A 15,979-nucleotide genomic window follows, 5' to 3' on the forward strand; every position below is an offset into this window, starting at 1 on the left:
AAGCAACATGTCGGCAAAGGATATTATATTTCAGTGAAGAAATACTCTGTAATTTCGATAAAACTTGCTCGATAGCCACGCTAACGCTAGTTTCATTGGCTCAAGCCGCCATGTTCTCTAGACTGAACTGTCGCGCTTCTCGTTGCGTCACACCTCAACCTAAAATTTTCTTTAACGGAGAGTCTCCAGACTGATCTGCGAGTGAAACCTTGAAAGCTCGCGAGATCAGGATGGTCTCACGAGGCTACCTCTATCTGTGCCGGTCATTAGAGAACTCATTCACACCAGTTTGATTGTTATGGGAAAAAAAATCCTCAGCCAGATGGATGCATGTGCTGTTCACTAGATACGCATGGCTGAGGTTTACTGGTGGTAATTAGAAATGTAGTTGATGTATTTATCTGGATGGATCTAAACATAAGTCAAAGAAATTCCTAATATCTGTGTATTCACCCTTAAATAATCAGCTAAAAGATATATTCTATAAAAATCAAAATACAATCATAAAGTTCTTAATTCCTATTTCAAAGATAAATCATCTTATTTTATCGGCAAATCATCCTACTGCTCGAACTTTTTGAAAAAACAACACTTGTTACAGAACAAGAATTTAAAAACATATATTTCAATTTATTTATTTATTTTTTTTATTGAAGCAATCCCTTAATTAACACATATGTGCTTTAAAAGAGTAACAGGACCTAAAACAGTCCGTGGCTCTGCTGCCGTTTGTCGTTCTCCACTCTGATTCCATCGAGTGAACAGACTCTACATTGTCTAAGAATTTAGAAAAACTTTTCTGTTGTAGCAGCTTTCAATTCAACTGGATGTTCAATTATAATAGTAATGATGATAATGCATAAATAATCAATCAAATATAGTTCTGCAGATGCATGTTTTGTTCTTTATCATTAAAGCGTAATAAAGTCAATACGATAGTTTAAAAGTTTATATTTTTGTACAGGTGGCAGCCTTCAAATGGGTTTGAAACAGGCATGAAGCTGGGAAATATTGCTTTTGCAAGCAATTTAACTAAATTAAAACAGATGTTGAAATATAATGAGACACGGGTCTCACTATTCTAGTATAATCACCACATTTCTGTGCGGAAAAGAAACAAAAGAATGCAAGTGAATTCAGTATAACATTGATCAAGTAAAGAATGCCAGCCAGCTGTCAATCAGCGTTGATGATTTGAGCTTCTTTAGACTAGATCCTATCTCTAAGGGAGAGCCTAGATACACTACGGAGAAAACTCATTTCAGCCGCTTGTATCTGGGATCTCATTCTTTCGGTCATGACCCAAAGCTGATGACTATAGATGATGGTAGGAACGTAGATCGAGCGGTAAATCGAGAGCTCTGCTTTTTAGCTCAGCTCTCTCTTCACCACAACAGACCGGTACAGTGCCCGCTTTACAGCAGATGCTGCACCAATCTGCCTATCGATCTCCCGCTCCATCTTCCCCTCATTTGTGAACTAGACCCCAAGATACTTAAACTCCTCCACTAGGGGCAGTACATCCTCCCCAACCTGGAGAAGGCACTCTTTTCCCGCTCAAGACCATGGTCTCGGATTTGGAGGCACTGATTCTCATCCCAGCCGCTTTGTACTCGGCTGCGAACCAATCCAGTGAGAGCTGTAGATCTAACCCTGAAGAAGTCAACAGAACCACATGATCTGCGAATAACAGAGATGCAATCCTAAGGCCACCAAGACAGATCCCCTCAACACCTTGGCTGCGCCTGGAAATCAGTTGGATACATTTTGTTTCTGCATAACGGCTAAATAGCTTTTAGTTTCAACATTTCTCTTTAGAGATTTAGTTGCTCAGTGCCTCCTCTCTCCTCTTAGGCTGTGTCCAAATGTCTGCCCTAACCTCAAACCCCTCATCACACTATAGAGCGGGGACTATTTAATGGACTTGATAGTGAACTCAGTTAACTGACCGTTTGGGCAGATGATCACTACTGTTCGTACTACACACTCCCTTCACGGCGCGTCCTCCATCTTTGTTCTCTCCCATCACCAAAACAGGTCCTATGATGCTTTGTGAGCTCTTGCAAACATTCTTGGTTATGTCTGCTCATCTAGTGACCATCGATGTACGCTACTTTTCAAGGTGCATTGTGGGAAATTTTTAGCTCTTTTCTTTTTCATCAAATAGACATTCGGACACACATTTTAAATGGCAGACGTCCAGACACAACCTCAGTCTGGGTAATTAAGGCATGCTTAATCCCCGCCCACATTGTTGCTCCTCAGCCAATCAGTGTCCATTTCAGCTTCCTGTTCCTTCCTACATTAAACGTTTCTCCCTGTCGTAGAGAAAGTTGCTTTGACTGATCAAGTTGTAGTAATGCACTGTGTTAGATTGCAAGTAATGTTATGAAATTACCAATATGTAACAAGTAGTTAGTTAGAATACTTTTTTAATGAAAAACGGAAGAGGATACTAACCCTGTTTATGTAATCCTGTAACTCCCAACACTGGTTGAGGTTTACCTGTAAGCATATTAGTATGAAATAATGTTGGAGGAGCAACTTGTTTTAGGAAATCAGGATGTTTGATTGGGAGCCAAAATAAAAATATAATTCTTTATTCTTAAAGACTGCATAGGAGTCCTTACATCCAAACACTACATGTTCACAAAGTAGTATAACTGCTTCTGCACAGCATTTAGAAAGAATTACTAAAGGAAAGTGTTGGTATTGATTGTCTGCACCCAGTAACCAGTGGATCACTTTCAGATAAATCAAGCACAGAGCAGATCACGTTACCTCCTGTGAACTTTTTAGACTAGACTGTAACATTGCAGCCATTCAATAGTGTGACAGCAGTACGATGAAATGAGCCCGTTTTCCACGATTTTCCTCATATGATTCTGCAGAGATGCTTGATGCAGTTGCATAAAAGACCACAAACCCCTTCACCCCCCCCAAAAAATACAGAAGAAAAATCATCAAAAAGCATAACATCGCCCCAGTGGCTTGTTACATCAGTGGCATTGTCGGAGAAGATGAAAGGGTAAATGATCCATCTAAAATGAGTCAACTGGTAAATGGGCTTCGCTCCATTGAGCAGATTGAGTAATGGATTTGACGTGCCCACCTTCAAAACCAGAAAGAGAGAAGAATGGATGAAAAACGGAGATAGAGAGAGTTTTAAAGACAAACATTGTGAAGTCGATGTAGGGTTGGAAAATCAACCAAGTTGGTGATATTTCTATGAAAAGAGAGAAAAGAGTTTTTGCTTCTTTTCTGTTCATCATCAGTGGTGAGCAGGGACTGGCTAATAAAGTTTGTGTTTCAGTTTATCAGTAATTTAATGCTCTCTGTGGGAATATATGATCAGGCCAATAAAAGCACAAAATGAGCCTGAACCGAGTCAACACCACGCTTTCATTTCACACTTTTTTTTCCTGTTTGTCTGATGTTATGCACCGGCGGTGATCTAAACAGCAGAACACGATTTTGTTTTTTGACATTTAGTTTGTAGAGAGAAACATAGTGTAAAGCTGCTAAAGAAAAGAGTATTTCTGTACCCTGACGCTGTGTTGCTTCATCTAATGAAGAGTGCAGCTTCTGAAAGGAAATCAAATGAATTTTTTTTTGGAGAACATGCAGCCCGTCACCCTCCTACATGTTGATTCGGAGAGGCTGCCATAAGCTCCACAAAATAAACAGCATTCAGAGTGTGGGCCCCAGCTGGAAACATGACAGCATCTCAAATACCACGTTTCTTATTATGACAAAGACAGAAGAGAGAACAGAAGTGGTAACGTTCAAATCCCCTGATGGATTTTTTTCATATTTATGTATGTAAATTGTGAGCAAAAATATATTTTTTATTCCTTTTGTGAGAAATTTTAACAAGAAGACCTGGTAAAAAAGTATAAAAAACAGATCTTGAACCAGCAACGATATCTATCCTGAGAGCTGATAAAGGATGCCAAGAAATGCATGAAATCTATGTATGGAATGAGACATTTAACAAGAAAAAAAAGACAATCTTTTGGATTCATTTGGACAGATTTGCTAACCAAAGCTCATTAGAATCTGTCCTCAATCTAGAAAAATGAGATTGATTCGCTGTGGCAACAAGCTAATAACATGTGGATGTAAACACAAACATGCCGAGATCATTTCAGTAACAACCAAAGCGATCTTCCAAGATCAGCACTAATTAGCATGAGGTTGCGATACATACAGACCTTATGGTAATCATGTGTGGGTAATTTATGGATAAGAGATGCTTATTTGTTGTAATATGACAACTTCAATAGGCTGTAGATCCAAAGGTTACTGGTCTACCTAGGCAACCTATGCAGTTGCCTGATACAACTTTTTTTTGTTGATGACATAACCAGATGAGTCTATGTACCCACCTAATCTTTCCAGCTGCTGAATAAGAAGAGTTAAATGTTATGTTAAAGGCATACTATGCAACATTTTTCAGTTAATTAATGTGTTCCATAACGTTTTGGATGATTAAATGAGTCATTTCAGGTCGAACAAAGGTTTTCTTGGCCGCCCTGGTGGTCTGTAGGGGAAATACCGTACTTGCAATTGCAGGAGCCCTCGGCCCGCAACCACAGGCTCAGAAGTCTCGTGCATCGCGAGAGTCGCTCTTGCTTTACGGCGAGAACTGCTACACGCCCCCAGTGAAAGGCATGCTCGTTGCTAGCGCAGGGGCGATATTTGTGCAGTTATCATGGCGGAACCAGTGAGAAAACAGCAAAAGCACATGCATAACAAATAATGTATGAAAACATGCAAAATTTTCAAACTCGAAAATTGGAACAAAATAGTCTCTTACCGCAGTAGACATGGTGATTCGTTGCGTTCGCCTGTCTGCTAAGCTCAAAACAACCGCGCCTGGCTTGACGGAGAAACCAGGAGAACAGCTGAGCATATTTACGACAGTGCACTTTTACTTTCGCCCTCTGGGGGGAGCCTCGCTGGAAAATCAACACCGGTTGCATAGTCTACCTTTAAGTGTTTGACATAAGCTACTCTGACATGTCTTCTGCAGAAGGATGTTGGGATAGTATTCCTACCGCTTTAAGTTTTTTTTTATAACTTTTCGTCTTAAAGGAAAAGTCCGGTCAGCAATGAATAACCAATGGGCCATTATTTATACCTAAAACTAATAAGTTTGTGGTGATTTAATGAATTTAGCTTTAATCAGTAAAACAATTAAAATATTTTTCGTCGTGATCACTGACTCCAGGAGCCATTTTTGGCCAAATATAGTAACACCTTACGCCTGACATCTTCCGGCAGTGACGTCACGGTGCGGTAAGCCTAGCGCCATTCTCCCCGCTTTACAAGCTAAATCAATGGGAACTACTAGACACATCTGCAATCAACAACAATTATTGAAGATTTCCAGAGGACTTCACCATTGAAATTCACCAGAGCTATAGTGAAACTGACAATACCCACGTGCATGGCAGTTGGGTGTTGTAATACATCGGATAAAAGTGAAAAAAAGTTAGTTATTTCACCTTTCTTATTCATGATCCTTCATGGACGGGTTCATCGTTGGATTGCCAACTTGAAGAGGGAGGATTTGCCCCTCGCCATTAACACGTCATTAATCCGTTACTCTCTGCTTCGCATAGTGCACTGGTCGTCACCACCATGGATAATAGTGCGTTGTGACAAACACCAGATACAGCACTGGGGCTTGATCAACAGCCGATACAGCACAATGACGTCACAAACCAGTAGGTGGCAGTAGTGTTCTTTGACAAACATGGATACCTCCAGTAAAGCACATTCAAATGAAATTACTCTTAATTAAAAACACTTTCAGAAGTTCGCATTCTGAATGTGACCAGACTTTTCCTTTAGGAGCATGAACTTCAATATTTTTATAAGTACTGCATAAGTTTGAAGTGAAAAGTATTGAAGGTGATACACGAGTCTCAGTTTGAACAAGATATTTAAAAGTCAAACAAAACACAAAAAATGGTTTGCAAATATAGGGAGATGCAAAACATTGTGGCATGGCTGCTGATTGCGCTGATGAATCAGTGAACGCATTTGCTTGTCGGCCAACAGCGATTCAAAAACATCCCTGCATATATCGGCCAAAAATAACCACCGGTCGATGTATCGGTACTATTTACTGTTCAAATGGGGAAATCTTGAGGTGATAAAGAGATCAGTAGCTTGAATGAAAGTCTATAGATAACGCAACTCTAGGAATATAAATCCATAAATCAAGAAGGAGGTAACTGGTGAGAGAACTACCAATATAAATCTGCCATTTACAGTTTGCTACGAGCCTTAAAGGTAGTAAACGTCAAAGAAAATGCTCTAGTTAGATACAACCATCGTAACTTGGCCTTAATGTACAATATGTGTGAAGCAAAACTAACACTGCTCAGTAACCTCAAACCACTTTCCCAGCACTAAGCATGGGGGTGGCAGCACCATGGTGTGGGGTAGTGTTCCTCTGCAGATGCAGAGAAAATAGCTAAATATGTTTGGAAGCGAGATGGAGTTAACAACAGGGTAACTCTAGAAGAAACCTTACGAGCCTGGATTTGGAATGTGACTGAGGCAGAGGTTTGCCTTCCAGGAGGACAGGAACTCTGAAGTACCAAAGAATAGTTAAGATTAGAGTAAATATATCCATGTGTCTGATAATTCACCCAAATACCAGGCCTAAATCCAACTCATTTAATGGAAAGTCTTTAAAGATGACAGTCACAGACACTCTCTGTCCAGTTGGACTGAACTTGTGTCACTTCAAAGCAGAATGGCTGAAAATAGACTCTTGATGTGCAAAGTTGGTAGAAACCTACTTTAAAATAAGTGTTTCAAAGGTGGGTCTACACAGTATTCATCCAGGAGGTTTGATTACAAACGCACTCCATGCATTAAGGCTTTTTATTTGGAATAGATAAAAAAAAAAAACTTGTAAACAATTTGCTTTTACATGTTTTTTTGTTTCAATTTAATAAAATGTGAAGTTTGAGGCATGCAAATGATTTTACAAGCTTTTGTACTTTGAAGAAAATGATAACTTTAAATCTTAAAAGGTAATCTAAAATAACAAAACTTGACTTATTGGGACTTTTACCTTGGTGCCTAAAAAAAAAAAAAGAAAGACCCAAAACAAAATGTGAGCGTTGCATGAACCCTAAGCTCATTTTGTTTGAATTGATTTGAAAAACGAAAGCTGCTGCGGTCAAACTCGTCACCTGATTTCAACTTTTCAGACCAGATCATCTGAACTGCAAACCAGCAAACAAAAAAGGTTTTTTTTTGGCTGCAGGAAGGAGCGAGAAGAGGTTGTGGTTGTCAGTGGTGGTTTCCTCATCCATCTGCCACACAGCCACAAACCTCGCCAAGACACACAAGCGCCGACGTTCGCACACACTCACATCAAACCCCACACTCCCTCTTCTCCTTTCTTCCCTTACTATGATGTCTTATTCTTCAGTTGCTATTGGTTACCTTGCTATTCTGCTCTTAATGTCAATTACCTCCAGCTTGTTTAGTTTTTGTAATGAACGTCAGGACCCAAGATTAGGCCCAAAGTCGCTACCCTTCTTCCCACGTTGTCCTATAAGAAGAAGCCAAAACAGAAAAACAAGGAGTTTTTCTGGGATGTTGTGACTAATTTTGTTTGTTTTCCATGCTGGTGGGTGACCTTATAATTTGTTAGGGGAGCAGTTGTTGTTTGCGGCGGCTTGTCTCTTCATCACCAACCATTCCTGTCATCCTGCAGAGCCGTAATTTCCTTCGTTTCCAGTATCGCCACATAATTTATCTTCTCCTTCTGTGTGCAAGAGAGAGAGAGAGGGAGGAACAGGAACAGAGGGCTATGTAGATGGGTAGAAAGATAAAGATGACACAGTGGGGGGGCGAGGGAGGTATGATGATGGTAGCAATGTGTGATGAGGTGGGAAATGAGTGGGGCAGAAGGGAGGAGGGAGTCGGTTGCCCGTGGATACGACCCCGATATAATTTGATTTGTGGCAGCAGGAAGCAATGAGTGAGCTAACACGAAAAGGAGGGGAGGGGGTGCAGAGGATGTGGAAAATACTGACAGAGGAGGGGAAGAGAAAACGAGGGCGAGGAAATAAGAGGAGCAACAGAGACGAGCGACGAGCGGCTTAACCGTGTCAGGTGCTGAGGCAGGAAGGAGCAGGAGACAGAAGGGATGGAGCGATCACAGGGGGAGGAAGATGGAGAGATTGAAGGTCTCACACGGCTGCTTCTGTGGTTCTCATCCTCAATGTCCTTATTTGCACTTTCCTTCTCCTTCTTCCCATGTTTCATCATTTCAATTACAGTTTCAGTTCAGGGGTATTGTTGCAGGAGAGCAGCGTGCAGCCCCCAGTCAGCACAGGCAAACTGATATCAACATTAGTGCATTCCTTTGTTGTCATTGTTAAAACGGCTGTGCAATAGATGAAAAGGCCTCTCTGGCCTTGGAGTCAGTGAAGCTCAGTAATGGCAAAAAATAAAAATACTAATAGTTTAACCGCTGTTTTACTCAGTGTTAAAGCTTTTAACACGCATCAAAACAACACACATTTATTCTCCTTAGATATTTCTGATCGGAAACTAACATGCCTGATACAAATACCAAACTGAAACTAAGTGTATATTTCCTCCATGTGAAGGCGGATCACGGACTGTTTGAAAGCAAAAGACGCAACAATTACCGTATTTTATGGACTATAAGCCACTACTTCCCCCCCCCCACACACTATGAACTATGCGGCTTATACAAAGCTGCAGCTTTTCTGGTGATTTTTCCTAACCAATAGGGGGAAGAAGTCAAAGTTGGAAACCAAAGAAGGGGCTAATTTTCATTTAGCACAAGCACATGCTAGCAGCAGGCACGGCAGAGAACAAATGTCTCGAATTCACACATTTTTACATTTATTTGGCACATTAAAGCTGTCGAATCAATGAAGAGACTGTACGCAACTCCTAGAAAGCTGAAATAAACAGCTGATAACGCCCCATCTTAAAATAGAAGCTCTAACTGCTGTGAGCCAACAAGCTAACAGGAGCTAGCGTTCTTCTTACTCTAGGGGGTTATATGTAGAGCTCCCCCTATAGGTTTGGTGGGGGGCAGTTCAGTAGACGTCAGTAATAAATATTTAGGTTTCCAGTTTAAAAAAAAAATAAATAAAAAAATAGTGAGGTGCACTCTATAGTCCAGAAAATACGGTACCACCAAATTGAAGGAAGGCAGAGTAGGATTTTTTTTCTAAATTTTTATTTCCGAAACTTTTTTATAAAAACAAAAGGCAAAAGGTTCTAATTAAGAATTTACTAAGAACAAATCTGCACTGATCTAACCAGTTACCAGTAATTATTGGTTTAACAGCAGGAGTTCATTGACTGACCATTAACCAAGCAGTTTCTCTATATTTTTTATGGTTAAGATTGCTTGATAATTTACTTGTTCATCAGTTTCTTATTGTCAGTCTTCCATTAAGGAGTTCTTTAAAACTAAATGCTAACTGGTGCTAAAGTTTTTATTTTGTAATGATGAGAGTAAAGTCTTTACTTCATCAGTACGTAATTATTTTTTAACCAGGAAAGTTTACTAATCTTTAATTTTTTGAACCAGGACAAAGTGAACAAAAATAATTAGCTAACTTTTAGCTGCTAACAGTTTATCCTGCGAATTAGTTTAACTGTTTATCTCTAAGTTAGAGTATTTAACCGTTGAGTTACCTTTTTAAAATATATCTTTTTACCCCAAAATAATGAAAACAGCAAAAATATAAACAATGAATCAAATATTTTTTAAGTGGTCTAATGAAAACGGCTAACCTTTATGGTTATTTAGGTTAATCGTAAGCTAGCAGTTCATTGTTAGCTTATTGATATTTGCCGATATTACAGATGGCCGCTCACACTGAGCCTGGTTCTGCTGGAGGTTTCTTCCTGTTAAAAGGGAGTTTTTCCTCTCCACTGTCGCTACAAGCATGCTAAATGTGAGGGATTGCCTTCAAGTCAATGACTCGATGCAATCAACTGGTTTTCCTTAGATAGAAAACTTTAAAATTCCTACAGTCAAAGTGCCTTGTGTTGTTATTCGGTGCTATATAAATAAATTAAATTGAATTGGTGATAAAAACAAATATGATATTTTGTCCTCTTATCACCTTTACCTTTTCATTTAGTCAAGAGATTAATATAAACTCAAAAAAATATTAATATTGAATGTGTAAGGGCATATAAGTATCTTAATAAAAATAACTATAGATGCATAGTAAGTAAAGACAAGGTTTCGGTTTCTAGCGTCACTTTCATACGGGTCCAACAAGTTGTTGACATGCCGCTCTGCAGGACACAGCCTTGCGCTGAGACGTCACGGCTTGTTTTTTTGCTTTTATGTATGATGAACAATATCACGTCACCTGTGGGTGCGGCTTGAACATGCGGCATCTTTTGAAAACTTCCCTGTCTTGTTCTACACCATCTGTGTACTAATTTACTTTCGCTGTGATTTGCATCGCTTCAGATTGTAGCCATACCTGAAGCCTTTTATTTTTCCTCTGCGCTTGTTTGTTTTTGTGCAATCCTGTGTGTTTAATCTAAACAAAAAGCCAAATCTCTCTAGATTGCAAATACCAGTTGGTTAAAGTAGAGAAGCACTTCCAAAGCCAATCAGCAGACAACAAGGGACCCTGTGCTTCAGCAACACTTCCAGTTCTGTTCAGCATGTTCACAACTGAGGGGGCTTGATGAAGAGAGTTGGTGTGTGTGTGTGTGTCTTTCTGCTTGAACGAAAGGAATAATGTGTGACAGAAGGAGAGTGTGGAAAAGAAGGCATGAGAGCATGTGTGAAAAAGAAAGAGAGCACGGAAAAGAGCATAACGGAGTGTGAAAATGACGGGGAGGGTGAATGTGACGGGAAGTGAAAGCCACCGTGTGTGCAAGTTAAAACTGAGGACTTGGGAAAAAAAGAGCCTTTTCTATTCCCCTTAATTAGATGTCTCAATCCTGTGGGTTTCCGACACTCTGCATTCATGGTGATGAAACAGTGATAGGAGTCCTGATTTTTGATTTCATGAAGATGAGCTGGTTCTAACAGTTCTGGTTCGAGAGATATAAAGATTGGCCTCCGAGGTTGTTCAGCTTCTACTAGAGAAGAAGACCAGCAACACCAACAATAATAAACTTTAAGATGTCTCATTAAGATCCTTTAAACTCATTTTAAACACGTTCTGGTTTTATTTTTTCGCAGATTTGGCAGCACTCAAATATATGGATAATGTCTACTATTTCTGGATTTATTTGGAATTTTTTTTGATTAATCAATTAATAATCTGATAACCAAAAGTTCCTTAAAAAATACTTTTTACGAAATTAAACCAGATGAAACTTCTCCACCTAAGGAGTTCTGGATAGAACATTTTGACTGGGAAAACTTTTTTTAAATCTTAAATACAATTTTTATATAAATATATATATTACAATTTTGATATAATTACTGCTCTAAATGGGTAGTTTTATCAGCTAAAGGCATATTTTGCAGTCTCTATACTCAAGTCAACAATTAATTGATTACTAAATTAGTTGACAATTAAGTCAATAATGGATTGATCACGATTAGTCCGATTAATTGTTTCAGTGCTACTGTCTGCTATGTAATTTGACATGACAAACATCCCTGGACAAAATCAACTTTCTTACGTTGACATCTCTGTCCCTACAATAGTAAATGGGCTTTTAGTTACAACCAAACACAGAAAGTTCTAAGCTACTGGGCCGATTTGGCCCTTTAAAGGAAGCAGGAAAGAAATTTAATGTGTGGTTTTATTCCTTTTATTCTGTTTATTTTAAATTCTCCATTTCTTAAAATGAACATTTCCTTAACTAATTAAAATATCAGCTTGTGTAATTTCCCTTTTCTTTCTTTCCTTTTCCTTCCACCAGGTGACATTCACCAAACGGAAGTTCGGCTTGATGAAGAAGGCGTACGAGCTGAGCGTCCTTTGCGATTGTGAGATAGCTCTCATTATCTTCAACCACTCGAACAAACTGTTTCAATACGCCAGCACCGACATGGACAAGGTCCTGCTCAAGTACACGGAGTACAACGAGCCACACGAGAGCCGGACCAATGCCGACATCATCGAGGTAAAACGTGGGAACACAAGAGAAGGGCCAGTGGGTTTAATAACTGAAAAACAAACTCGTTCTTCTTTCACTCCTGTTTACAAGACTGCTTACACATTAACCACAGTTTCCCTTGAACCAAACAGCTTTTTATGCAACGTATGAACGTCATCTACTATGTTTCCTAATATATAGAGAGTATATATGCCCCCTAGAGAGGAATGAGGTCCCTGGTTTTACTGTTTTCTCTCCTACTGATGTGTTTCCTCAGATGAATTTAAATCCTCCATCTTAATTTTATAACTGTGTCCCATCATCCTTATTCAGCTTCCTTTCCTCATTCATGTTTTATAAAGAGAAATCAGACTGAAACAGAGCATAATTTTCATTTTTACAGCCATATTAGCAGGGATTCCTTCTCCCATTTCTCTATTTTCTGTTCTATTTCCCTGGATAAACCAGCTTTATCTATTTTTAAAACTATTTACCAATTCAGAGAGCAGCTCAGCAGAATCTCCTCCAATAATATTTGTAATGCCAAGAGGTCCAATTTGTTTTACTCCTTGTTGATGTTTGAATCGCCACTCCTTAAACACTCCTATTTATTGATGAAACAGTCTTGTTTGTCTATGAAAGCTGGAAAATTATTATTTGCTTATGTATTCTACCAGAACTTGCTGCTGTGTTTATTCTCAAGTGGGATCATTAAGATTTAATCTTAACTAATCTAATGCAGCCCTCTCCAGACCAACATTTAGACATAATTAAGCTGTGTGCAGTTCATTAAGGCTGTCCGAGTTTTTGGTTTGACCCTTTTCATCGTCTTTCGTCAAGCTTGTTAAGAAGTTGGCATTTCAACGTTTGGTCTGTAAAAAAAAAAAACAAGACAGCAGGTTCTTTAGTGTCTTTTTCTGCTTCTTCTTCATTTTTCAACAAAAAACGACTGTTTAAGGCTAGAACTTGATAGGAAAATTTGAATCATTCTTTGGGCTGAGGCCAGATGGAGCAAACCCTATCTTAAAGTCAACAAGCAGGGGAAATTGTTCGCCTCATTGTGCTCAAAGTTTAGAAACTCTCTATCCAAGCGAAATATTCTAAAGAACTTGGTTTCTGTTTTGCTTTATTATTTACGGGGAGTTCAGGTTGTTAATAATTGTTGATTTCAGTTTCTTGTAGGGAGGATAAATGCTGTTTTATTCCTCTCCTCACTGTCTGAGGCATGGGTTGCCTTGTTGTTCAGGGATCTCTCCAACAGCAACATGGGCAACGAGCCAAAGCACATGTTTGGAAGCAATTGGAAACCACCTCAGCACAAAATGGCCACCGTATCAATAAAAATCTGTCAGTGATGGTTAAGAAATGCATTTGGTTTTTATATACGAGAGATAATAGATCGGGTCAGGGCAGACGAGTACATTTCTGAGGGTTCCCGCGGGTCCTTAAAAAGTCTTAAAAGGCATTGAATTCTTCAAAATAAAACTAAGGCCTTAATTGGTGTTAAAATGTCTTAAATCAGTCTTTCGTAGGTCTTATTTTTTAAAACATAAATAGGATTATTTTTATTACGATTTATTTTTGTAATCTAAATAAAACATTAAAATTGACTTTTTTTTAAGAAAAAATAAATAAACTGCTCACCATTACTGGTTCCATCCCGATAGCAGAACCAATAAAAGCGTTGTTGCGGCCAGGACATTTGGGAGATGCGCCATTAACTTTTTGTCTGGAAAATATAAGTGTAAATGTAACCGAAATTGGCTCCAGCCAAGAGTTTTCTCCATGGAGAAGAGAAAAAACATCTTTTCCTCTGAGAAAAGCCTCCAGAGCAGTGTTTTGCTCTTCTTTCAGTGAAGAAATACTCTGTAATTCCGATAAAACTTGCTCGATAGCCACGCTAACGCTAGTTTCATCGGCTGAAGCCGCCATGTTCTTTAGACTGAACTGTCGCGCTTCTCGTTGCGTCACACCTCAACCCGCCTCAAAGCCAACGCTGATTGGACGTTCGTTTGGTGAACGGCTCCAAATTTTCTTCAACGGAGAGTCTCCAGACTGATTAGCGAGTGAAATCCTGAAAGTTCGCGAGATCAGGATGGTCTCACGAGGCTATAAAACCAGTACCAGGGAACATACATGAGGATCAGTGGATTTATGCAAGAAGTCATTCAAGCTCAGAATGATGGGAATTAAGGCAGTGGAGTCGCACATGCGAAGCGAGAAACACAAAGCGTCAAAATCGAGTTACAGAGAAACAGCCGGTATTTCTCAGTTTAGTTCCACCCTTGTCTCTGCAACGCCTCCACTTATCACCAAATCAGACATACTAAGAAAACGATACAAAGAAAAATAGATGCAAAAAAGACTTAGCGCTGGTTATGTTGTGGCTTTAAAACTGATTTGTTTCGTTCCCTGCTAAAACAAAGTTTGTGAATTCAGTTAAATAATTGTTAAAATATATCTGTCATTTGTTTGTTTTTAGCTTTCTTCCTGTATGGGAAGCTTTTCAAAATTTGAAACATTAGTACAGTGGTTTATATTAAATTAAACCTTTGGGTAAAGTTGTCGCAAGCAGGTTTTTCTTGTGTTTCTTGTAAATTTGGTCTTAAATTTTTATTTCAAGTGGCATTAAAAAGTCTTGAATTTAACTTGCCTTATGCTGTAGGAACCCTGATTTCTAGTTTTACTTCTCTACGTGTTTGCTCCTGGGGGACAGAGCTCTGCTGAGGTCATTAGGTTGAACATCGAGCGCATTCACATGCTTAGCTGACCTGTTTCATACCGCCTCATGAATTCAAGACAAGACGATATGGTTCAGCGGGCCGTACGGCGCTCATGCTTCCAGTGCAGTCTTAAGTTAAACCTGCGCTCGAATCGCCTTTGAATTTTTTCTTAATTGCTTTTTACACACTGGCTGCAGGGCTCTCAGCCATCCGCGAACGGCGTCAAGTGAGAAAAACCAGTTAAAGACAAACAGCAAAACAGCAGAAATAGGGATTTCCAGCTCATGGATGGATTTTATGTGCCTATTTTAGCCACAGCCACCAATGTTTCAGCTTCAGATTCCCAGAATTTAATTTATTAATTTATCCAAGCTGTCCTCGTAATTTGGAATAAAACCTTGTGCTGGCAATGATGGAAAGTGAGAACAGGAATATTGGAGTAGGAATGATTCCCTGCTGCTTCCCTCCACTGTAACCTGCCAAATTACAACCTGCACAAACCTTCCAAATAATTCAACACAAACAAGCTTCAGTTTTTTACCCTTTGCTTCCTATAAAAGTTTGACTTCTTCTACTAACAGAACTAGTTTTACCAAGACCAGAAAACTTAGTAAGCTGTTTTTTTTATTTTTTTTTATGCATTTAAGGCTGATTTAATCAATTATGTTAATTAGGGAAACCTGGAAGTTTCAGAAATGTTTGAATCCACATCCTGAGTCTAAGGAAAGCTTGTATGACCTCTAACTGTTGCTTTAGGGCATTCAGTCTTTTCCACTACCTTAGCAGGAACCAACCATAATCTGTTAAGTCTGTGAAGTTATGCTTTAAAAGTGTTTAATTTCCAACTATCAGCCAGGTTCTGCTGCTCAACTGGTGGTGGTAACAGATGACCTAGCTCTTTTCCAGCAAGTTTTTGATTTATTTTTGGACAAAACATTCGATACCCAAGTTGGCCTTAGATGGTCAGAAGTGCCAAAGTAGCCTGGCCGGGCTGACTTATGCCATTTCCACTAGGGATGGAACGGTTTATGAAAACCGTCCGAACCGTTCGGTTCGACTGTCTCGGTTCGGTTCGCGTGTGTTGCGTTCGGTTGATGCGCTGCTCCTTTTTCTCATAGGCGAAGCGTGTACACTCCAGAGCAGAAGGTGGC

The 15,979-nt window shown here is 39.3% G+C and overlaps 1 protein-coding gene across 8 annotated transcripts in view; it reads left to right on the top strand.

Annotated features, from left to right (window-relative positions):
• The window catches only part of mef2d (myocyte enhancer factor 2D), a 160,343-nt gene that overhangs the window by 63,379 nt on the left and 80,985 nt on the right, over positions 1–15,979 (top strand). For all 8 annotated transcript variants that reach the window (XM_015378230.1, XM_015378717.1, XM_015378385.1 and 5 more), the window contains exon 3: positions 11,929–12,132. In XM_015378230.1, coding sequence (XP_015233716.1) covers positions 11,929–12,132 — 204 coding nt within the window. The remainder of the gene's footprint in view (positions 1–11,928; positions 12,133–15,979) is intronic.

This window comes from Cyprinodon variegatus, unplaced genomic scaffold (assembly GCF_000732505.1).
Source record: "Cyprinodon variegatus isolate N-32 unplaced genomic scaffold, C_variegatus-1.0 Scaffold0, whole genome shotgun sequence".
Classification (NCBI taxonomy): Eukaryota; Metazoa; Chordata; class Actinopteri; order Cyprinodontiformes; family Cyprinodontidae; genus Cyprinodon; species Cyprinodon variegatus.